The sequence below is a fragment of the Cebidichthys violaceus genome, unplaced genomic scaffold (assembly GCF_023349555.1).
Source record: "Cebidichthys violaceus isolate CVI_PGR_0920_01 unplaced genomic scaffold, fCebVio1.0.p SCAF_12, whole genome shotgun sequence".
In the NCBI taxonomy this organism is placed as follows: Eukaryota; Metazoa; Chordata; class Actinopteri; order Perciformes; family Stichaeidae; genus Cebidichthys; species Cebidichthys violaceus.
The window spans coordinates 1,979,871-2,004,396 of NW_027176285.1; the positions used below are offsets into that span (position 1 = coordinate 1,979,871).

Genomic DNA, 24,526 nt, shown 5'->3' on the forward strand with positions numbered 1-24,526 from the left:
TATAGCTGGAGATAAAATGAAGGCAAGGGCATGGAGAATCAACACTGAAGTCTTTTTTTTTTTTTTTTTTTGGAGAAATAGTGATACGACAGCAGGGGAGAGCGGTGTTCGTACTATGTAATCTTTTTATGGTTATGGCTCGGGGAAAAAAGGCACAGGAGCCAAGTTATTCTGCACTGCGATGTTGAAGTCGGAGAGAAGCCGGAGCAAGGTGCTGATAACTGCAGTGACGAGGGACGTGATAGAAACGGGGAAAGGAGATAGAAAATTACTTTTTTCGCCCCCCCAGGAGCGAGGAAGACGTCAGTCAGTCGGGGTGCAACTGTTGAACTTTTTTTAATTATCAGATTCGAGAGGACTTTCGAGTTTAGCGTTGAGCGTAGTTTATGGGGATATCGTTCACAGAATCATTTCTTACGATCATATTGTCTCACGTATACTGCAAACTCAATAAAAAAAAAAAGCGTCTTATTTGAATCTGATGTCAGGATAAAATGAGGTGAATCATCCACCTCTGTGTCGCCACTGGTTAACAAAAGCAGAGCAGCCATAATTGCAGAATTAGCAAATAAAGAGATGGGGGGGGGGGGGGCATTTTGCCATGACCAGAAGTAAGAAATACCATTATTGATTGTTAAATCAGGACCTGCAGTGATTTATACTCTCCTCATTAATTAGATATTGATTTATTATGTAACCTGTTGGCCTGACAATGTGCTGGATTTTGTTATTGTGCGCTGTGAGCTCTGAATACTTTTAGTGAGATTAAATATTAAGCCTTTGTTGTTTGTCCCTCCTCGTACTTTCTCACCCTCTAACATTCGGTGAGGAAACGCCGAAGTCAGCAGTAGTAAACTGGCTTCCCCTGATAAAGCCTGTCCATATTCCGAGGGCTCCTCTCCTGTTTCTGGGGGCCATTTGATTAGAATAAGCCAGCAGAGCTGCGCTGCGGCTGAACCCTGGCCCCAGCAGGCCAAAACGGAAGACTCTCAAGCTAGACTGACAGAGCGGGGGGGGAACGGGTGACGGAAGGCAAGCCAGCAGCAAACAAACAAACACACACCAACAAATTACAAAATGGACAGACTTAGCTTCAAAGTAAAGCCTGACTGACGTACATAGAAGCTGCATCCTGGGCCAGAGAGGAAAGAGAGAGATGTTGGGTGGCAGGAATTAAATGAAGTTTGTGTGTGTGTGTGTGTGTGTGTGTGTGTGTGTGTGTGTGTGTGTGTGTGTGTGATTCTTTCCGGGAGTGATGCTCTTCCTCACTTTCACAGGTACAAACACGCACACTTCAGAAGATGCCATGGCTCCCACTCCGGCCACAGAGCCGCTGCAGAGGGGCAAATGAGGCGTATCTAAATCGCTCAAATGGAGCTTGGCCAATAAACAAGAGGGGCAAGCTTGTGGTTTATGCGTGTAGGATATTCACGTTCATCTGCGCATGTTCTTGAAATGAATGAGCCGACATTCGTCAGGTGGCCAGATACGCGACTCTAAATGTATGATTATGTATCGCTGTATTTGCTGGTTATGCAAATAAGCAGCTGTTTGCTAACAGGTTCCCACTATCAACTCGATTGTGTATGTTTGCGTTGTGTTCACAGCTTGTTTCCGTTGTCCCCAAGTGGCCAAAAACATCAGTAAAGGCAGGTTTGAATATACGTACTTTATCACAGTTGTTTATTAGAGATATATTGATAAGAGCTGAAACACTTTTGTTGCATTAATGATTAGTCAATTGACAGAAAAAGCAATTTTTCGAGTCGATTATTTGCTGAAGTCATTTTTTTTTCAGTTGAACTTTGCAGCTTTTCCAATGTGAGGATTTACTGCCTTTTTTAAGGGCTTTGTTCACAATTTATAGACCAAACAATTAATTGATTGCTGTAGAAAACAATCAGAAGATGAATCAATAATGAATATAATTGTTAGTTACAGCCCTGCAGTACGCATGCAGTATAGGGGTCAATAAGTGATGTTGATGCAGCAGGACAGAAACTAATGTTTGAGGTATTTCAGAAAATAGCGTTGCCATAACCAGATCTATATCAAACAATTGTATTTGTTTCTGTTAGCTTAATATCGGCGCTATCAGCTTTAAAACTCAGGTGTCAGTCTGGCTCCAATGCAGGTGTGTGAATAACTGAGAGACACAGGAAAAACACAGCATTCTACTGTAAAATGAATCACCCCAAAAGTGTCTCTGTCACTCTTTCTGTCTCCCCCTCAGACGTGCAGAGTAGGATACCACCAGGGCAGAATTAATGCTATCAAAATGCACAGGAGAACAATAGAGCGGTGAATCAGAGGCCCATATATACACAAGAGGACTTAATGAAGCTATACGGGGCATTATGGCCGCATGCAGATGGCTAATGCTGCCTTGAAGACACTTAGCATGCCGGTGGATAGCCTCACTGCACAGCCTATTAGTGCTCTGCCGGGCCATTTCCAAATACAGTTCCTGACAGCGTGACAGTGTGACTGATGGCAGCCTGCTTGAATACCGCTGACTGGCCCTGATGCTGTGATAGCTGTGTGTGTGTGTGTGTGTGTGTGTGTGTGTGTGTGTGTGTGTGTGTGTGTGTGTGTGTGTGTGTGTGACTTCTAGATATGAGGACTGCATTCTTTTTGACTTATTTGTTTCTCGGTGCCAGCTGAGGACACAACTTCTTCTTAATTCTGTTGTCCTTTCTGCCTCTATCACTATCTGTCCTCTTCTGGTATTAAGAAAGCTGCAACTTGGCTAAACCCTAATTATTCTGGACAAAGACACCCCCCCCCCAAACCCCCCCCCCCCCCCCCCCCAAAACAAAACAAAGAAAGAAAAGTTGAACTTCCTGCTAATGGCTCTGATTGTAATGTTTTGGGACTGTGAGAATAAAGCTAATGTTATTGAGTTTGAAATAGAGTGAGTTGATTCAGAGGCTATGAATAAAATGCTAATGATAGCATTTGGGATGCACTGTAAAGAGCTATGGGGGCCACACTGTCTCTTGTAATGAGCAAAAAGGAGAGACACAGCGTGGCAAGAGAGGGAGATCAAAAATTCATGGGAGGACGCAGTAAAAGTCTCTCTGTTGGCATGTTCTCGACGCGTGCCGCCTGTTCAAGCTCGTTAATGAAACACTCTCACTGCCTCTCCTCTCGGTCTGCCCAGTTGGTTCCAGGTTGCTTATTCGGTAGGATATCGTATTAGTCAAGTGAAAAATGTATACAGGCATTTGTCTCTGCGAGCATTCACGACTGGAGTTCAGTGAGTTCACAATATCTCAGTAATGTACAAGGTGTCTGGAGGAAAAAAAGTAAAGCGGGGGAAGTATCTCTGTAAGAACTTTCTCTTCGCTTCTTCCTCAGTTTACACTTTTGATCATTTGAAAGTTTTGTTTGGGGCTATTAAGTCTATCGATTTGAAGAATGTCAGAGGGTATGCTATAATCTGAACCAGAGAACCACTGGAGGTAACAGAGTCTATGGAAGATACACTACAGTACAAAAACGCTTCACCTGAACAAACCGTGGCATCTGTTATTGAATCTTCAAAATGCGTTCAATTTCCAATGAAAATCGACTGAAGAATGTTCCGACATAAACTGTAATTTCTGATATAAGCGCCGCAGTCTCTCTTACTCCGTTCTGTTTAACGATAATGACAAATCAAATCTTCCTGAAACAAGTGAGGTCGTCTCGTTACGATGCCCCGATTGGTCTTTTCATTTTCAGAAAAATGAAAGTTTAAAGTGAATGTTGAATTTCTTGTCGGGATAAATGTTTTGTGCGACGTATTCGGCATTCAACTAGCATTCTAAAACATCCAGTCTGGCCTCATCGATTGATTGGACTTAATTAGCCTGGAAAAAGCCTTTGCTCTGAAGTGATGGGCTGTGTCCATAGCTGCAGGACGAATATCCCGCGCTGATCTTTTTTTTTTTGCTTGTACTTTATGCAGTGATCACAGTCGCTAGGAGCCTGCAGTTTAAGAAATAACCCTCTTGTAGCAAATTATTCAGCAGGTTATTCCCTAGACTGGCCAAAACCATTTTTTTTCCCTTCTCTTCCTTAAACTCTTCCTTCTATCTCTCTTCTCCTCTCTTTCTACCTCCTAACTTTCGCCGTTGCAGCAATTACCATACTCGTCACAATCTCAGCCAGTCATCCTAAAGGACGGTTTACAGCAGCTGTCAAGTCAAGACAGCAGAGAGTCCTGCATTTCTTTTTTTTTTGGCAGACAGATACAGTAAGAGTGTATGCATTGCCTGTGCCTCTCCGTGGGAGTGAAGGCCAGGAGCGATCACAGAGAAATGAGAGTTTTATTGAACAGAGGTGTCTGGCATTCTGAACACAGACGAGCACTGTTGAGTGCCAGCAATGATTGGTGTCTACCTACGAGTTCTGCTGCAGAGGTGGAGATTGATGTCAACCACTAACACCCAGTTTAATCAAACTATTTGTTGACCCTGACTCACCTGCCTTGAAAACATGTGTGCTATTCAGAGGTACGGTGTACTCGATGAATGATAAAAAAAAAAATATTGTGTAAACGGGCAAAATTAATACGGCTACAGAGGAATGTAGCACAGTTAGCGTCCTAAGATTAAAATGCCAACAACGAATCATATCCGGCACCAAGCGGTTTGTGCAAAGGTGTTTTCAGAAGGTGATTATGGACTTCTCATGTCTTAGGTAGCAACGTTTGGCTGTTTGGGTCTTTGCTCCGAGTGATGTCGACTTAAAGCTGCAGTCTGTGTCGTTGTGGAAAATCTTTTCATCAACAAATATGATCATTTCTTAATTACAGAATTTGGTGAGCAGCTCCAAACGCATCAAATGCTTTGTTGTTGGTGCTTCACGAGGCAGATGGATACAACAACAATTGAAATGTCATATTCTTGACAACGCTACAGTATTTAACTGTCAGCTCGTACAAAAGGGCTGCTGTTCCAAGGGCTACTTTAATCGCTGCAGTGTTGCAGCAGGAAGTCATACGCCCCCCAGCTGTGACCAGCTGACAGCCAGCCAATAGAATCACAGCTTCCAATCGGCCACGCACCAATCACAGCCCACTCTCACTTCAAGGAGGTTTATTTAAATATGACTCCCTCCCCACTGATTCACTCCTACGCCGTTACAGACCGCACCGCTGGCAAAGCGTTGCCTCCTCCACCCCAGCCTCCACCCCTTTTTTTAGTTTAGAGTTCATCTTTCATGGCAAATGGTTGAAATGTATTTAAAAATGCTGGCTAGCGAGTGAGCCTTTAACATTTCTAACGTGCTCGACAAGGCCACACATTTCAGCACTAAAGTTCCTGACTATATGTTCAAATCAATATTCATATCATAAAAAGACTAAAGATAATTGAGCGTTTGGACTCATGTAATCTGGTTTCGATACACTTTTAACCGTCAAGATGATTTTATCTATTTTGTTTTTGACTGTATTGTTATTATGGTAATTTATCTTATCTGGTTAATATCATTGTGCCTGGATATTGCGCCACTGTGTCTATCATTTTAAGCATACGGTCATTATCATTATTAATATATAGTTTTTGTCTTTGTCTATTCATAAAATCAGGTTGTCCTTGTGGAATTCCTGGACTCTGTCAACACTAACTTTATTCCAAACCCATCCTTTCAGCATGTTGCATTTCTGATTCACTGAACACTTTATATCTATATATTTCATTTAAAAAAAACCCCAAAAAAACGTCATTCCAACGTTGACATATAAATCTGTTCACTTTTAAAAAGGCATTAAAAGTAGAACAGGTTGAAAAGTCCAAAGGCTACTCTACTGGCCAGAAGCCATAAATCAGCGGTGAACGTCTTCCTCGCTAAATTGTCATAATAAAAGTTTATGAAGTGCTCAAGGGCATTCAATTTTTACGTGGTCATTATCAGCGAGGGAAATTAAAACTATTCTTATCTCTGCAGCATACTGAATGGTTTTCCTTTCATTTTAGAAAAACAATTTACATTGTCATTATCATAATACAATTAGCAATCTTAAGCCACTTGCCAATTCAGCCATGTTTGGACTGTCTAAATCCAAACTCAATTAACTTCTCAGTCAGCAAACTCTTAGCGCTGTATTAGCCAGATTACTGACAATTAAAAAGAGCGAGCTTTGTGTCAAAATGCTTGGCCCGGGCTTTTTAAGGGACCAATATGGATCATGGTATTTTTGACAAATCTTCTTCCAACACTATCAATAGAGTCTAAACCCAATAACCACAATAAGGGACAATTCACATGTCGCGTAGCTCTGTAAAAACAATGACCGAGAAGCTTCTAAGTTCATGATAACTGTAAATTAGCATAATGGACAACCCAATGATACCATATAAGGCTATGCGTCCTGCTCGATATATATATCCTGTATAGAAGTCCTGCTTTTAGTGGAGATCCATAGAGACAAGTCTTAACGGTGTCAGCGGCAGAATTAAGGGACATGCTTAAAATGAAGGCCTGCTTTGTGATGCCGTGTTACCTGAGGGTCACACTGTCGCTGAAATAAAGAAGAAATGGTTCCACCTGAAAAACGTCTCTCCACAGCAAGGCGCTCGATGGCTGCAACGGTAGGAGGGTCAAATCATTTCAGTCGCAATTTGAGTGGTTAATATTTATATTGTAGTGTTATACAATCACACCAACGGCCAATTAGAATGAATGGTGATATTGTTAGGCTATATGAAAACATTTGGATTTAAATTTGCCTATAAGGCAAACTACGCAGTAAAACAGGATAAAGTCAACATTATTATGGAATGTCACTTCTCATAAATAAATAGTGATAAACCTAGGCTTGGAAAACAACAGACCAAAAGCACATGACCGCAAGAAAATGACTGCATGCGGCCAGTTCTCCTAAATCACTCGCACAGACCCCTTCAGAACAAATCTGTGGTTCTTCCATGAGACCCAATGTGTTTGTTCGCAATCTCATTTTTTGTTGTCGTCACAGTATTTGCTCTCCAACAAGTGGAAGTAGCCGTTGCCATGTCATCCTATAAATCCTGTAAATATAGCTTGCAATGTGGGTGTTTAACCTGTACTTTCTTTAGATGATTAGCAAATCATGTCACTATGCTTTTTTCCCCCCCACTTTAAATAGTTTCTACTGTTGGGAAGTTAGAAAGCATTAGGACAGTGACACATGCTCTGTACTCCAGCACGCTGGATTTGGCATGAAACAATGACTGTGATGTGGATTCTTTTTTTTCTTTGAGTTAAAATAAGATAATATAGACTTTATTGTCCCGAAGGAAAGTTGTCTTGGAAGCATACAGTGTCTGCTGTTAGACATTACATACACAGACTGAGGGTGTTTATATACAGATCAGGCGAACAGCATTGGGATTAGAGGCCTTTTTGTATATAGAGATCTGGTTGTATAGAGAGATGATCATCTGATAAGTTAACGGCTTAAATAAAGATCATTTTATTTAATGTTCAGTAAAAAAAAAGAATGAATTTAGCTCTGGAGTGTATGACTGCTATAGATGTCTGAAGACATTTTTTTTTTTTGCTTTTTGACCTCAGTCTCGTCTCGTGAAAAAAATATGCTCAGTTGGATTCAGGACAGCTGACTCACTCAAGGTACTCAAAATCATTCCAGTGTTTGGTCGTAAAATGATCCTTGGCTGCCTCGTCTGTATGCTTAGGGTGATTTTAATGGGACTACAACACAATAAAGGCGTGGCCATCTTCTAAAACTCTGTAACACGAAACCCAGCTATTAAATCTAATAGTCGTTATTAGATTTCATAACCAATGTCCTTGAAGGGAGTCAAATGAATGAAGGGCACCAAATACTTTCTGGCTGCTGTACGGTTTTATTCTTAGAGATCTCTACAGGTCCACTCTAATTCTAGTCAAGCCACATCGATTAAATGAGAATATAATCAAGAGATCAGTTCCACCTCAACAACAATAAAATGTAATACAGTAATAATCCAATGATATAGTATAACAGTCACAGGAGATATGTTTCTGACTTGAGTACTTTTAATACTTTTAAGTACATTTTAGATTAGATTTGGTAGTAGCCACATGACTGAAACGAGCTTTACCTGATAATGCACATACTTTTAGTTAATAACAATTTCTTGTACCAGAGTATTTTTACAGTGTCGTATTAATACTCGTCTTAAGTAAACAATCTGAATACTTCCTCCACCACTGTGCAGGTCACCGATCTGACTCTAAGTGGTCTGAGTCATAACCGCTGCAGGGGAAAAATGCCATAATGGGGCGAGGTGGAGAGTGTGAACTGAAGCGTGGGGAAGATGACATGTGACAACTACGGTCTAATTATCCTCCTTTCTATCTGACTTTCCTCAGGTCCTCTGTGGATCATGTCTCCTTTTTTTAAACAAAATAAATACTTTTTTTTTGTTTTGTTCAAGTAGGTTTTCCGCTTGTCCATTCTGGATTGGTCTCTGGTAGACCCCAAAAAGGTTGAAGTTGTGTCGTCCATGTTGAAATGCATGTTGTTACATTAGAATTTGAACAGGTGGACCGTTAGTGCAATATTCATATTGCGTCTGCATTATGATTTTGAAGGATGATGTATGACCTGCTTTGACATTTTGAAAATAACACACGCCCCCTAGCCAATCAAACTCAAGTGGTCTCCCTGGTCATGGTGTAATCCTGCCTTAACCTGCATTAATGCAGACTTTACTGGACCACAATGAATCATATCAACACATATACGCTACACATGTCTGCATGCACACTTCCACGGCCCAACCACCCACCGCTCACCATGGCTAGCGGCACGATGCCACCCAGGTCCTGCGGTGCCAGGCGGATGAGAGTCGGCACCTCACTGGTCAGTGTGCGGGTGAGCGGATACTCCACCTGCCACGTCACCTCCCTCCCGCCCTGAGTCACCATCAGCCCGTTCACCTCCAGGTCCACCTGCAGCACTCGCTGGTAGCCCGGCGCCTCGGCCCTGCAAGGGCAGATGGGGAGAAGATGTGTGTCAGTAGAGGATTTTGATAAAAGAGGAGGGCAACTGGAGGAAGGCAGGCGGCACATCGGAACAAACAAAAGAATGACGAGACAGAAATAAGGTGGGCGTAAAAAAGGAATGAGAAAGTAGTAAAAATAAAACCATGGAAAGGAAGGCGATGAAGACAGTGAGATGTTGAATGGAGGGGGACATGAGGATGACAGTGAGAAGAGAAGATGGAAAGAGGATGATGAAAAAATAGAGCAGGAACAGGAAATAAGAAGCACGTTAAGGACGGTGGAAAGAGGGAAAGATTGAGGTTAATGAAAGGGAAATGGTCTTTAACGTCCATTAAGGAAAAGGACCGAAGAAACAGCAGCTGACAAATCAACTGTACCTTTTAATCAGGTGTAAGAAAACATCCAACACAAATAGTGTAAGCCTACATGTAGAGGGCGCTTCTGCTGTATTACATGAGGATGTTGCAGAGGGATATGCTGCTTTTTAAGCATCGTGTCCCTCATCTCACAGCCTGATATGAAACTAATCGCTATTGAGATTCATTCTCACGTCCACACAGAACCATGATGTGGCAAAAAAAAAAAAAGAAAGCAATTTATTTCTTCCTCTAGCAATATGGAGCTTGTTTTGCAGAGATTGTCAGGACCAAGCAAATCATTTCCTTGCAGCTGATGGAGATGCAAACAAAGCAGAAAAAAAACAAACAATGAATGCCAAATAAAAAATCCTCTAAACTTGTTTGATTTGCTGAGCGCTAGGTTTGATCAAGCCGGGGCCTCTCCCTCAGGTGTTCTTTGTCACAGTCAAAACCCGATGCAACACCTTTCCCAACAGCACAGATATGCACGCCGTCTTGGAAAATATAATTTGCACTTGGTGATCTGGAAGTGACTCATATAGGTAAACATTAATGTTGTGTAACACTACTAACACTACTTCTTTAGATGGTAGTAAAAACCAAAAGTTAAAGGAAATTCAAGAGGGATTATAGGTATGTGTTTTGGGCTTTAGTATAAAGTTATGTTTAATGTATACTGTACACTTTTTTTTATTTCTATCCTGAGCAGAATGTTTGTTGTTTGGTTGTCACACAATTAAAACAAGCCTGGAGAGAGCCCAAAGTGAGCATGAGGAAGGGGGGTGTCGGGGGGGTGAGATCCAAGGTTTTCCTTGAACATATTTTGGCCAAGCCTCTATTTAAAACTCCCCCTTTATGTGTTCGCACTTCAGACGCTAGCTTCACTTCAAAGTGCAGATTTAAGGACCCACTCTGGTAGAAAAGTATAAGAGAAAACTGTTTGGGAAGCTGGAAATCAGTGTGGAAGAAAACAGCTTTTATAGCAATTCTGGGTCAGGCCAAAAAAAAAAAAAAAAAAGCTTGTCTGTTTTAGTGGGTAATATTCAGAATTATTCTAAATATGTTTCCAAATGCCACTGAGAAGCTTTGGTGCGGTGGCGATCGGAGGTAAATGTCGGTATGAATCTGGCCACACAGTGAGTGCTGTTGAGATATAATTCTGTTTGAACACAGAAGAATAACACAGGTATACTGAGGGCGTAGTACATCACAGTAGGTGGTGGTTCTTTGTCAAGAAACAACAACAGCACCACACAGTGCAACACGTTCATTCATTCTGATAAACATGGGCACTGCAGTTGATTTTCAGATGCCACGTACACCGTCCTGCTGCCTTAAATACTCAGTTGAGCACCAAATATGTATTAGTCCGCGGCTGAAAATAGTCCCCAACAAATGCGATATCATTCTCTCCCGTTTGAACAATGCTTGTTCAAAACTACAGTGCCTAGGTATTTAAGGAAATTACCGAGCTCGTAGAAATAAACTATACGTTGCAAGAGATCAATGACTATGTATATATATGTGTGTGTAATCTATATGGAACAACAATCGCCTTCATGTATAAATAAGTTCAGGATTGTAAACAGTTCTATATTGACATTGTTTTTGTACTCCAGAAATACCCAAATCCAAACCATGTAAAGGGATTTATCAAATAGTCAAAATCATAAGCATTGCCAAATATTCCTGCAAAATTAGTTGCAATGACATAAACAAGAAAAACATGAAATTACTGATACATGAGGACCATGTTTTCATGTGGGGTGCCGTTTACAAATTTCTAGGCTGATTTTTTTGCTCTTTGAATTCCATTTCCTTTTTTTTTTTATCAGAGCTAAACATCAAAAGCAAAACGGAGGAACTGCTGAGAGCAAACATCTCCACACAACCCATACTCTAGAGCCTAGATTGTCGTCCTGTTTGTTACTTATGATGTTATACTGTGTGTTACTTTTAGGTTGATTACTGTGGACCTTGAGTATCTACTCGCTTGTTGCCATCCATCACTCTTTTCCTTTTTCCAGAGTACTATGGAGCCATAGTGGGAAATTCTCTGCTGCCTGACAATACTGCTGGGCTCAGGAGTAGTGACTGCAGTGATTATGTGGTTTACGCTTATAGTGTACTATTACAGCCAAATCAATTGCTATACAGTGAAGCTGCAAACAATCAGAGCTTTAGTGCTGCATACTACAATACAACTCCCCTTGACTCCCTATTTAATCTGTCTTTTTTCTGTTGTCTTTATTATTGTCTTTTCTTGTCTTTGCTCCTTTTCGTCCCCCCCCCCCTTCTTTCATCTAAACCCTCTGGCTCACCTGCAGTGCAATGTTGCTTCCAATAGAGGGCAGTTCTCTCTCTCTCTCTCTCTCTCTCTCTCTCTCTGTCTCTCTCTCTCCCTCACACTTCAAACCGCCGTGTGTTTGGGATGATGGATGTCTGCATCCCACTGGTCGGAGAGGTCAGCCTTCTTCCTCCGTGTCTCATTAGAAACATAACTGCAGCGTGGGCCCTTTTCTCAACGAGATTACCATACAATTCAATACACCCCCTGGCAACTATCACTTCTGCCCCGAGGTGGACTCACAGAGACGGAGACAAAAAACGCTGAGCGGAAACGGGGTTAAAGGAGCTACAATAAAAGCAAAATGCCTCCTGGGATCAGAGAACTGACTCTGCCACCGCTGCACAAAAGCGGACGGCGACAATGCCGCGGTATCGCAGCAGGTCTGTTGTGGTGAAATGAGGTGGAAAATCGGTCATGTCATTTTGAGGAGGCTTTTGAGGTATCTCCATTTGTCAGTCTTATTGTTGGGTGTGAAAGCACAAACAGAGAAGGTAAAAGAATCCACTCGGAGGAAAATGGGCACACACTTTCAATTCTGTAAGATACATTTCAAACCCGCCCTTGTAGTAACAAAAGGGGCTCTGAGCGGAAAGAAGCGGAGCAACCGCAAGAAAAATGACAAGAATGAAAATCCTTTTGTTCGGAAACAGTGAAGTGAAAGTGGGACTAAGCAACACAAAAGCCCAGTTAAACATGCAGCCATGTTTTCCTCTTTTCACTCTTAACACCTCCGTGGGTATCTGGCTCTGAGAAAAGGTAGACGAGGAAAGAGTCTGCAGTCTCTTTTGGAGACCCGAGGGGGGTTCCTTTCATGCATAGCAGTGATTTGGTTAGCACTGACAACAATGATACATCAAAGACCTGAATCTGTTTCAACAGTGAATTGACAGCGAGTCCAACAATAGAGGGGGGAGACCGTCTGTGTGTCTGTACAGTAGGTGTTTATATTCGCTAAAACGTCAAACAGCTCAATTCAGGTGAAAGTGTTTATATTTTGAGTTTAATATCGGGAGCCAGAAGACAACGGGATTCACTTCACGGCCAGACACCAGTGTGAGGACATGCTGTTCATAAACTGCCCGTGACGGCGCTTTTGCGCTGTCAGGTTTCTGCGGTGTATTTTCCTGCCAATGGGAACTAGTTTTGATTTTATTCGCTGAGAATGGGATGTTTGTGTTCGTGACCTTGCGCACACACACACACACACACACACACACACACACACACACAGTTTTCAGTGTTTGTTTTGACTCGGGGTCAGACAAACGAGAGAGGAGGACATCTGCGAGAAAGTGCCTTCCAAGAAAGATGTGTTATGATGCATACCAGTGACTGCTGCCAACGTTCAGCGACTGAAGACATTTTTCTCATTCTATATCACTCGCTCCTTGTTGCTGTTAATCTTTCCGCAGATGGTATATTTGCCGTAGCCAGTTAATGTCTGCCTTTGGCAATCTTGATATTTTACACTAATTATATTTGTTGACTGTAAGATGGTTTCAAATGTCAGCAAACAATACTCATCACAGTTTCCTGGAACTCGAGGTGTCTTCTTCGAATTGCTTCGCTTATCCAAAACTCACAGATATTCAATTTACAATGATACAAAACAGAGAAAGCAATTATTCACATTCCTCAAAAGCTGGGATGTGTCATTTTTTGGGGGGCATTTTAGCTTAAAGCATTAACATAAAAATTGTCATTTTCTGGTGATTGCTCTGTTTTAGTACTTTTGTTTTCCTTTAACAAGTAGACTTTTTGGTGCAGACCGGTTGGCAAAATCAAAATGGACAACCGTATGCAGAGTTGCCTTGACAGTAAGTGAATCCTGACATGCGAGATTAGCAACAATTAAGTAGGTGAGACGGTGGGCGGGATGAGCGACTCCTGCAGGCCATCTTACCTTCACATAAAGATCCAACTCCATGCTTTGATCTCGCTGCTGGAAAATTAAAATTTTCCGAATCTAAAAAAAGTGTACAATCTTAATTGGCAATTATTTCAGAATATATATATATATATATATATATATATATATATATATATATATATATATATATATATAGAGAAGGAAGTAGAAGTGATGCACACTGGCGCTCACACACTTTATTTAGTACCAGAGCTTCAGTTTGGTAGATCTTCATCTGCTCAGATTTCAGGGAATTTCATGGAATATTGGGGCGATGTTAAAGGGTCTAAAAATCTGAATCTCTGACCTCAACTTTATGCTGGTTATGTCTTATTTGAAAAATGAAACCGGTGAGTGTTTAATGGTTCCTACAAGCTTTTCTTAAGGAAGAGAAACAGCTTACAGCCTTGCTCATAGTTAATTCGTTAACAGAAACATTTAAGAACACTTTGCAAACTTTGGGTAATCCGTATACTCAAACAGAAATGTGAAAAGTTTAACTTCTGCCGTGACTTTCTGGAGTTTCCACAGCCTCATAGTGACGATAAGGAAGTCACCGGGCCAGGAAAGAGATAGTTCAAGTGTGAAGCTTCCCATAAAACCACAGCTTGCTGATTTTATACCTCTCTCTTTCTTTTTAATTCTTCTATCTTTAGCTGTTTCCCCTGCTGCCAGTCTTTATGCTACTCAGCTGATTGACTAGGGTTTTTGCGCCGGCGTTGATCTTATCTCGGCACTTCCAAAACGTGTTGAACTATTCCTTTAACGGCATTCTCACCGTGCAGAGAAGATGCTTTACTGAGACGTAATTACTGCTCTTCCTTGCTCTCTCAGTGCCCTGTATGTGGTGACACGGCTGATTTGCTTTTGCCGCTGTTTTAATTATTTGTAGTTCACTTACCCTCCGGCTGTGCTAAGTAGTTTCTGTATTTGGAGTCCGATGTCTCTCAAACAAACACAATTTGATTGTAATTGGTTCGAAGACCTCTCGGGGGGGAAAGTGGACGATATCTCCAATGAGTGAAACCTTTTTGTCAGCAGGATCTCCATCCTCTGCTTACAACAGTGCAGTTATAAAGGTCACTGCACATTAACAGTGGAGACTACCTGTGACTGCTGAAATTCATCCGCGGTGTCTGCGTAATGAGGTCATTTAGCCTGATGTAGGCTAGTTGGGGGTCATTGGAATATAACGATTAATAAATTAGGATCTGGTGTAGCAGAAACCATATTTTATGTGTGCGCATCTCAAGGGAGTCCAGGCTCCTCTCTAATGAGTTTCTCTATCTCAGGTCTAATCTCTCCCCCCGATGATGCTAATGAGATCCTATTGAAACCGGCAGTACTCCGTTCTCTATCGCACCGGTGAACAGCAGACCTGAGATGCAAACTGAATGTGGTAGTTTGGAGAAGGTTGTTACAGGCGAGTTATTCAGGGCCGTCGAAGGCCCTCTGGGGCTTTGGGAGGGTTGATGAAGCAGGAAGGAGAGGCAGAGTGAGACACAGACCGCGGAATAAAACTAAATGTGCAAAAAAAAAAAAAAAAACAACCTTAAAAATCGTGTGTGAATAATCATCACTTATTTATCGTGAAACGACTGAGACGAGGAGAAATTCGTCCCCAAAGACGGCTCAGTGAGCCGCGTCACAGTTGTTAGCAATACATGTATGGCGCCCATGAATCACTTGCGCTAACTTCCTAACCTTGTGCTGTCCGGGGGTGGACTGGTGGCTCTCAATCCAGGGAAGCCCGTTTCATCTGTGTGGACTGGATGCGTTTATGGAGCGATAAACATTGACATATGACAGACAGATAATGAAAGAGATCATAAAATGAAAACCATGTCAAGAGGCAGATCAAACGTAAAATAACCAATTTATGTATGCTGGAGATTTCCCCCAGGATCTATCAAACCTGCGACGTCAGCACTGGCCCTGTCACTACAGATTAGTTTGCTTTCATAGTAGGCCTGCAAAAGGGGCGGGGGGGGGGGGGTGCGGAGGGTGAAAAAAAAAAAAACTGCAAGAGAAATAGTGCAGTTCTTCTAAATTGCCTTTGTGGTCCGTCTCTTCTTCAATATTTTCTGAAATAACCCCCCTCTGTTTTTTTCTTCTGTTGCTGCTGCACATTACCCCTTCAACTGCCTACTGGTCCATTTTCTTTCTTTCTTTCTTCGTGCCATATTTTCCCTGTATTCCTCTCAAACGATGTGTGAAATGAGAGGATTCGGGCATCCTGCGCGAAACAGATGCGGCTCCGTGCATCAACCAATCAAAAGGCGGCGGCGCCACTCCGCGCCGTACCGAAGCACGAGCCGGTTCGGACGACATAACACAGACATTTCCCCCGAAAAAAATTGGAGATGTTAACACGGTGCAATCATCTTCTAAGAGTTGAATCCTTGTCAGACCAGAAAGGCGTCGTCATAGCAGCGAGTGAGCTCTTTAGTTTTACCCATATGACCAAAATCATCAGTTGAAATTATGATGCGTCAAATGGTATGTACACACTGTCTCAACAACAGTTTTAATAAAAGAAATCTGGGAAAATATTGTATCGGTATCATAGCAACCGGGTGCCTGGAAATGTATATGAATTGATCTCAGAAATTAAAAAAAGAGAAAAAGACATATCAAAGGAATGATTCGACTTTCTCCTCAAACTATGATCTTCAAACAAATGGCAAAAGACCTTCACAATCCAACGCTGACGCTTTTCACCAACAATCCTGCAAAGCATAAATAGTCAGTTCAAATGCAACTCAACCTTATATATTTTGTATAGAGTTTATATGGAAAATATTGAATAGTTAATACTGAACACACCTGCAAGTCTTTCACGGTCAAGACATTGCATGTTGGTCGTCCATCCATCACTTTTGTCCAGACTGAAATGCCTGAACAACTATTTGACGGATTGCTTTGACATTCTGTACAGATAAGGTATTCTTGGTGCCAAGAGGATTAATCTTACTGACTCTGGTGACCCCTGACGTTTTCCTCTATCACCACCAGCAGGTCAAAGCTTTCACTTATTCCTTGAAATATCTAAACATCTACGACATGGATTGGTACAGACGTGCATGTAAATCTCAGGATGAACAGTGAAAACTTTGGTGATCCCATAACTTTTCCTCTACTGTCATCCAATTTTAGATTTCTCCAGGATTCTGGTTGATGATCACATTTCTTCAAAACTAATGACATTGCCATCAGTGCAAACTAGAACATGTCAGCATGCTGACACACTGACATAAGATGGTGAACGTGGTAAACCTTAAACATGCTTAACATCTGGATGCTACAGGTGTCATAGAGTCGCTACAAAAAAGGGAAAGATGGGATGCGTTGCCTTTTTTTGCTATAAACAATTTTGTTTTAGTACTAGACCTAACGCACATGTTCACAGGGTACAACATCTGCTTTGTACGCCTTATCAGCGGTTATCAGCCTCGTAGAAAAGGGTTAGAAGGCCTGTTACATCCGCTAGTGGGTTCAGTGGGCCGGTTCACATCTTTTCATACGGTTGTTCGTGAGTACCAAAAGACGAGTGGACGTTATTATTATAATGAGAGCATACAGGAAGTCGGGTGAAGTAACAACAAGGTCTCTTCGGGATGGCGGTCGAGAGCGATGAATGAGTGGGTGACCGTGGCTAAGTGGAGAGCAGGGTCGTCCTTCAATCAGAGGATCGGCGGTTCAATCCCCGGCTAGTTGCATGTCAATGTGTCCTTGAGCGAGACACTTAACCCCAAATTGCTCCTGACAATAGATAGTGAATTGTAAGTTGCTTTGGATGAAAGCGTCGGCTACAGATGACTGATAATGTACTGAATGGGGACAAACAAGCTGGTCCTGTCTCATGTTAAACCACAGCTCAACGTTGAGTTATTTGACTGTATGTTGACTGTTAGTTCAATCGGCTGATAACATTGGACAAGGGGGGCCTAACCATCCATCCTGTACGATGGTTTTAGATCTACAGTAGCCTATGATAAGGACACATGTTGCCAGAGAGTGTAATCCAGGTGGCAGTTGGGTTTTCTCTGAAACCAGGCCAATGCACATTCTGAACATATTGAGACGGGGATGTTCACAAAATGTTCGCAGTTTCAGTGGTTGAAAAACCCCCCCAAAAAAAGCATCCCTCATATGGTGTCACTGATGTGCTATTAAGGTATGCATAAATTTGAAATAACACTGATTATAAATTGCAATCCGGGGAATACCGCAGCTAGTTTGTATAAAAAAAAATGCTTTTAACCTCTGAAAAGAGAAATAAATGCAGCCTAAAAAAACCCCCCCTTTGAACATAAGTGTTTACTTTTACCTCTGAGGCAGCTACACTGAAGTGCGAGATTAAAGGATTTGCAGAGGTGAGGGGAAACTTGTTTTTCTTCCAGTCTCTCTGGATATATAATATCGCAAATGAGTGGATTCCTTGACAATCAAGGCGTTGGGAGCCGGTTTGATCGCCACCCAGTACCACCATCGCCATTTTAACTCGTGTGCTCTAAACTGCTCTCAAGGGCCAGTCGGTGGTTACGAGCCATGCACGCTCCAGACAGTGATTACAATACAACACAATCCATCAGTGTATAAACAGCGTTTTCTATCCCCCCCTATTGATTTCTGTGAGCTGTAGGAGTGTTAGTAAAAATCTCCAGAGGGCTATGGGGCTCATCCTCTTATCCTGGACAATAAGATCAACTCAGTGTGACTGGCTCATCTCCCCCCCCTTGGAGCTTTAACTCTCCACCAGAGATGACACTTATTCCTTTCCTTGTTACGCACATATCTGCACAAAGATGACAAAGGATTAGATCAGGTTTCTCTTTTCATTATGTGCCTCTCAGTTGCTGGCTGCTACTGTTGAATCTCATGATGAGCATGATTTTAGGCTTTGTGTGGCCTGATCGCTCTTGGAGTTTTTCTGTTATATTTCTGTCTTTTCCTCTCTCTTTTTGCTTTTTGCTTTATTCACTAAGTGCTAGCCACAAGAAGTATGACATGTTTATGTTCCTGTAAGAGTCGCTCTTATCTCTTTTGATAAATAAAACTTCTGACTCTGTAAATCCTTTTGGAAAAAAATAAACAAATTTGAGGCTACAGTGTTGACTTTTGTAGATGTGGTGGTGCCACTCTGCATTTACTCTTCATTAGCAACTTTTCGTTTAGTTTTAATCCTCAGGGGGTGTAATGGTGAAACAATGACTAATGGAGGAGCAGGTCAAATACAGGCTGGCAAGCGGCAACAACCGTGACTGATGGTTGAGCTAATGAGATGCAGATCCTCTGGTTGCCTCCAGCTGTGGGCCTCGTAGTGTGACAATGATAGTGTTCAAATTGTTGTGAAAATGATTGCTCCAAAGTGTGCACATTGTGCTCAGACACTGTGTCCATGTTGTCCTACGGTCCGTGGACACCAGTGTGTTCAACAAACACAATCACAATACAAGTTCCCCTGCACTGGAGTGCACAATGTGGATGGAATTCATGAACAAAATACGATAGGCAACATGACAACGCAATGATGAGTGTTAATACATAATTGCTAGTTACATGGTTATGTAATAAGCCCTCTGGCTATCGTGTAAATAACTTAAATTACTTTAAGTGTGACCCTGCTTGGCAACAATCTGAGAAGAGATTAAATGGAAAATTCGGTCTATGGCGAGATGTAAGATCTTAAGGTTGCTCCTCCATGGCGTCTTTGGGACTTGCAGGTGCAGTAATCTTGAGCCACAAGAGAGTTCTGGCTAAAAATTGCTTTTTTGTATTTGAAAATTCAAAAGATTGTATTGAAATGTGTCTTTTCTTTTTAGGCTGTGTTCACATTACAAAGCGCAGTAGTTGTGCCCTTGCTGCAGAACTCTGCCTCTTTGTCCAGCCTGTCTTTGCCTCTCCAGTTCTAATGAGGTTTCCCAATTCTCTTTCATCAGAGTTAGGCTGGTTGTTATTGTTGTGTTGTGGGTTATTTTTATGATGATGATGGGTTAGACTTCTTTAATCCCACACTTTGTTTCACTGTGTTTCTGAATGTAAATCCATGACAGTAGCATTAACTTACCACAGTGGAAGGTTCGGCATTTTATGTTTCTTTTATTTTTTCAAATATATAACTAACTAGTGTAGCTTTTAGCCTAGTTTGGATTACTGGCTCGTTTGAATGTACCAACATCTTATTTATATTTACAGGGTTTTACATCGGTGCAGCCTTCACCAAGGTACGTTACCGTGAGCCGATCCGGTTTCATCGGTGACACCGGCCTAATTTGTGTCTGCAAATCTCCCTCTCTGCCTCGATCTCACACACTCAAAAGGTAGAAATAAATATGAAAACAGGCAAGAAACCTGCATGCATGTGCACACCCCAACACAAACCTAAACAAACAAACCGCTCCCCGGTTCAGTTTATTAGATTGGTGTATCTGGACAGGGTTAATAAGAATTCTGGCCCTTCTGTGACCCCCTTGCTGACCTGGACCCTTACCTCTGCTCGCTTGCCTCATTAATCTGTCAAGTCAACAGAACCCTCTCCTCCTCCTCCTCCTCCTCCTCCTCCTCCTCCTCCTCTGGACGAGGGGGGGAATTGATGAGAAAGGGAGGGGCACGCAGTTTCTTATTTTGCTGTCCCCTTCTTTTCTCTCCATTTGGTGTTGAACACAAAAGTTAGAGAAGCAAACAACTCTCTAAGGTGATAGCCTAAGGGTGTCTCTCCACTTCTCACCTACACACAGACAAATACACACAAATAACAGAACTCTGAGGTCAAAATGATTATTTCCCAAACAAACTGAATAAATCCAAGCCAACTTGCATTTAGCCCTTATGATAAAAAAGCCTCTTTGGCCTATAAATATATCTATATTTAATTTTTAATTTTTTTCCAATTTAGTGTGAGTTTTAGCATTAGCCTCACTCTATTAGAGCTGCAACAAACAATTAAACCATTTTGTAGTCTATGAAATGTTTCTCAGAGCCCGGAGTGACGCCTTTGATTTGCTTGATTTGTCCGACCTTGATCTAAAAACCCAGTTGTTTAATTTACAATATGACAAAGAACAGCGACGAATGCTCACACTCGAGAAGATGAAATTGATATTTTTGCAATTAGTGATTTAAAGGATTATTAAAATGGTTGAAGATTCATTGTTTTTTTTCTCGATTGACCCACCAATTAATTGACTAATCTGTGCAGCTCTACACTCTGAGCTGCATGTTTAAATGTCTGTGTGCTGGAAATCCTTTGACAAGTTCGCGCTGTACCTCAAATATGAAATGCACCTCAAAGAGAGCTCTGAAGCAGTGACAGGAGGCAGGGATTCAGCGGCTGATTTATTCGAAGATGAAGTGGATCAGAGGGTTTGAGCCGAGGGTCCCAAGGCCAAGAGGCCTGCCTTATCAAACACCACCAGGCTCCGTGGCCAATCTCCAACTGTGGGCAACTCGACCAGTGCTGGCTCTGGTTGCTGATAAAAGTCAGAAAGAGGAACTGCAGAGCTTTGTTAGGAGGCGAAGAGACTTTGATTTACTTTTGCTTAAAAAAAAAGAAAATATATGAATATGCTCAATTCCTAAATGTACACTCAAAGAAAACAAGAACACTTTACGTCTCTTATCTGTGTTTCTAGTTCACTTCAATTTTAACACGTGAGGAGATTTTTGCACTGCTAAGACGGGGCTTCCCTACTATCTGATATTGGACTCATTACCTCAGAACATGGAAAGACTATTTTATAAATGTGGCCACTGAACACAACAGAATATAATAACATATATAACATAATAGATAACCAAAGAAGTTAACCTCCGGTTGGTTTCCAGCAGACTTCATCCCTTGGATTAGCCAAAGAGCAGAGGCCTTACCATAGCCCCAGAGGGACCAATCAAGCATGTTTTACTTCATGCAGGTCAAGGATATGCAGAATCCAAATTCATGGTGTGGAGGGGGAAGGCTGGGTGGAGGAGCAGGCAGTGTGTGTCTCTGAGTAGGAGGATGTGATATAAATCATTCTCTCCGAGATTAAATTAATTATATTCCATTAGTGGCATCGCGTCCATTTTGATATCCATTAATGACGACAGGTTTGAGGGAATAAATATGACTTGTGTTTTTATATTTTGATCATGTTAGAGTCTAGACTAAGAGAGCTGTTTCCTTTTTATGGAGCCTTTATGATTGCATAAAGCATGAGACGGCCCAGCAACACATTAGACTCACATGCCACTCATGCAAATTAAATTAGACACGATCAATGTTGCCGATCCATCTAGCGATCACATAGTTGCCTGCTTTGGACGGCTGAAGACGTCTTTTTTTATTTATTTAAGGGACACAGTGAGGGAGGGAGCATTCCAGCGATGCATTAGTGGCCCTCTGGGTAAACACAGGGAAATAAGATGTCTGGATGATTGCTTAAAAGGATTACGAAACGCAATCAAATATTTTTCATAGCAAATTGTATGCTACCACCTGTACCTGTTGTGATAACAAAACCAAAAAAAAAATGAGGAAAACAGCAGTTCACAAACATACTAATTAGACCACCTGGGAGGGTGATTGCTTCAATTCCCCTATCCATCATCTACAGCATTGTACTTTCAAAAGACCATTCACACCTTCAAGGACATGCTGGAAAATAAATGCACACACACACACACACACACACACACACACACACACACACACACACACACACACACACACACACACACACTCTAAATATCTGCATTTTGTCTGCTAGATCTTTTGAACCAGTGTACTACACTGGAAAAAACATGCATGCATGCAGGCACACACACACACACACACACACACACACACAGACACACACACACAGACACACACACACACACACAGACACACACACACACACACACACACACAGATATCTGCATTTTGTCTGCTAGAGCTTTTGAACTAGTGTTAATTAAACAGATTACAACACAGAGCTAATCAAAACTGCCACGCTCTTCAAGGCCCAAACTAATGGTAGTCTATTCTTTAATTTCCCACTTAATCAAATACATATAAATAGGTGCATGTGTGCGCGCACACAGATTGCCCCAGCAGGCAGGTCATTAACATCTGTGCTTCTCGCTGATGCACAGAGAGTTACTCCATTGGAATTAGATTGCACCGAAGGGACCTTTGATTTAACTCAGGTTTGAAATGCAGTCCCACTGGTCCTGCTCGGTCCGGCCATTGATTGTATGTGTTCATTCACCATCTGAGGTAAGCTCGGCGCAATCAGAAGGAGCAGCACGAGCCCCTCTGATCCCACCCTGTGAACTGAAGAGGACGGGATATCGAACTCCTCTCCCGTTCAATCTTCACTCATCATTGTTCTGTCAATTATTCCGGCCCCTAACGACTCTCCGCCGCGGAGTAAAGCTGCCTTATAGACACATATTCACCAACCCAAACAATGCACATTTGCATGGGCTCACGGTTCATGGGGTGTAGTCAAATGTCAGCGCCGAATGAACAACCCCATGTACGTAATCACGCCTAAACTGTAAATCTGCAGGCTAATTTTACATATTCACACATTAGACGCGCAGCTAACATATGGGACATATTCACCATATCCAATGTAGGACGACACTATTGCTCATGATAAAAAAAAAAAAAAAATGCATATCTGAATGACTCATTTCTACTATTATCTAATGACAGGTTTTCCATAAGAGAAGCCACATAATAACTGTCTTGTATTTCATATGAAGGCTGGAGAAAGTGAGAGCAACCATTCATCGTGATGGGGCGAAGACGTGATGAGAGCAGGGGAATATTGCACCCCGTATAACGCCTCAAGCTATTATTACCATATCATGAGAACAATCAATCAAATTGGGTTAAAATGTACATGCTGTTTCAGAGCCACTCAGATATGTATAATGGGATCATGAATACAGCACAGCTTCCATATGCGGCACAAAGTGGATTGTTCACACTCCCGGGGCCCCAGGTAACCTTATGTGTAATTGAATACAGAATGAGGTGCAGGGACCAACACCCCTCCATGTATTTATTCATCCATGTTCACATTCTGGTTGGTTGCAGACCTCATCTGGTTTGATAAAAAGATGGTTTTTTTTTGTGTTACTGTTTTCCATTCTAACTGGGTAATAGGGTTGAAATAAGCCCTATATTAATAAGAATAGGTTCGGATACTTGCATATATTCCAATAAGGCAAATGTTGACAAAACAATGAGCTGTGTTTCACTCCTGCTCGTATGCTTGTTTTTGCGGTGGCAGAAGTTGATGCAAATTCAGGAGTCGGCGAGAAATGAAATCGAGACGAGCCGTATGCACTTACTGAGCGTTTCTATGCATAGAAAGGCCGCTGCTATGGTGCCCATCCATGCTCTTATAACCTTCTTTGTGTGTGTGTGTGTGTGTGTGTGTGTGTGTGTGTGTGTGTGTGTGCATGTACATCTACACGTGCGCCTTTTGGCTCAACTAAATGTTACCGGTGTGTATGTGTAGACAAGCAGCTGCAACATGAGCAGCATTGTTCTCCTGCAGCTTTGTTTAGGTGCTGCAGTTCTTTCCGTGAACACGGAGGACTGAAAAGTGTACCTGCTGTAGTGACTGCCCCGTTCAAAAACAGAACATCTTCATTGAGAACTTTCCACTGTGGTGGTGCATTAAAAAAATAGTAAGTAAAAGTGCATAACATTTAGAACAATGTGCTGTAACAACACCAGTGCTGTTTTATGGCACTATAGTTGTTTTCTGTTATTTCCAGGGGAACGCTTTGGGGTTTTGGGTGAGCCAGTGGATGTGAGGAGCTGCTCAAGGGCAGACATGTTTTTATGTGACTCCTAATAAATCATCCATCGTAGTTTGCCTCCTACTCTTCGGAGTTTAACTGCAGAAAGATACAAGTTAAACTCCAGAGGGAGGACGAGTCTTT

General features: G+C 41.9%; 1 protein-coding gene across 1 annotated transcript in view; it reads right to left on the reverse strand.

Moving 5' to 3' along the window:
* Positions 1–24,526, reverse strand: part of LOC137868879 (transmembrane protein 132C-like) — a 122,761-nt gene that overhangs the window by 23,836 nt on the left and 74,399 nt on the right. The window contains 1 exon segment of the mRNA XM_068705884.1: positions 8,773–8,962. Coding sequence (XP_068561985.1) covers positions 8,773–8,962 — 190 coding nt within the window.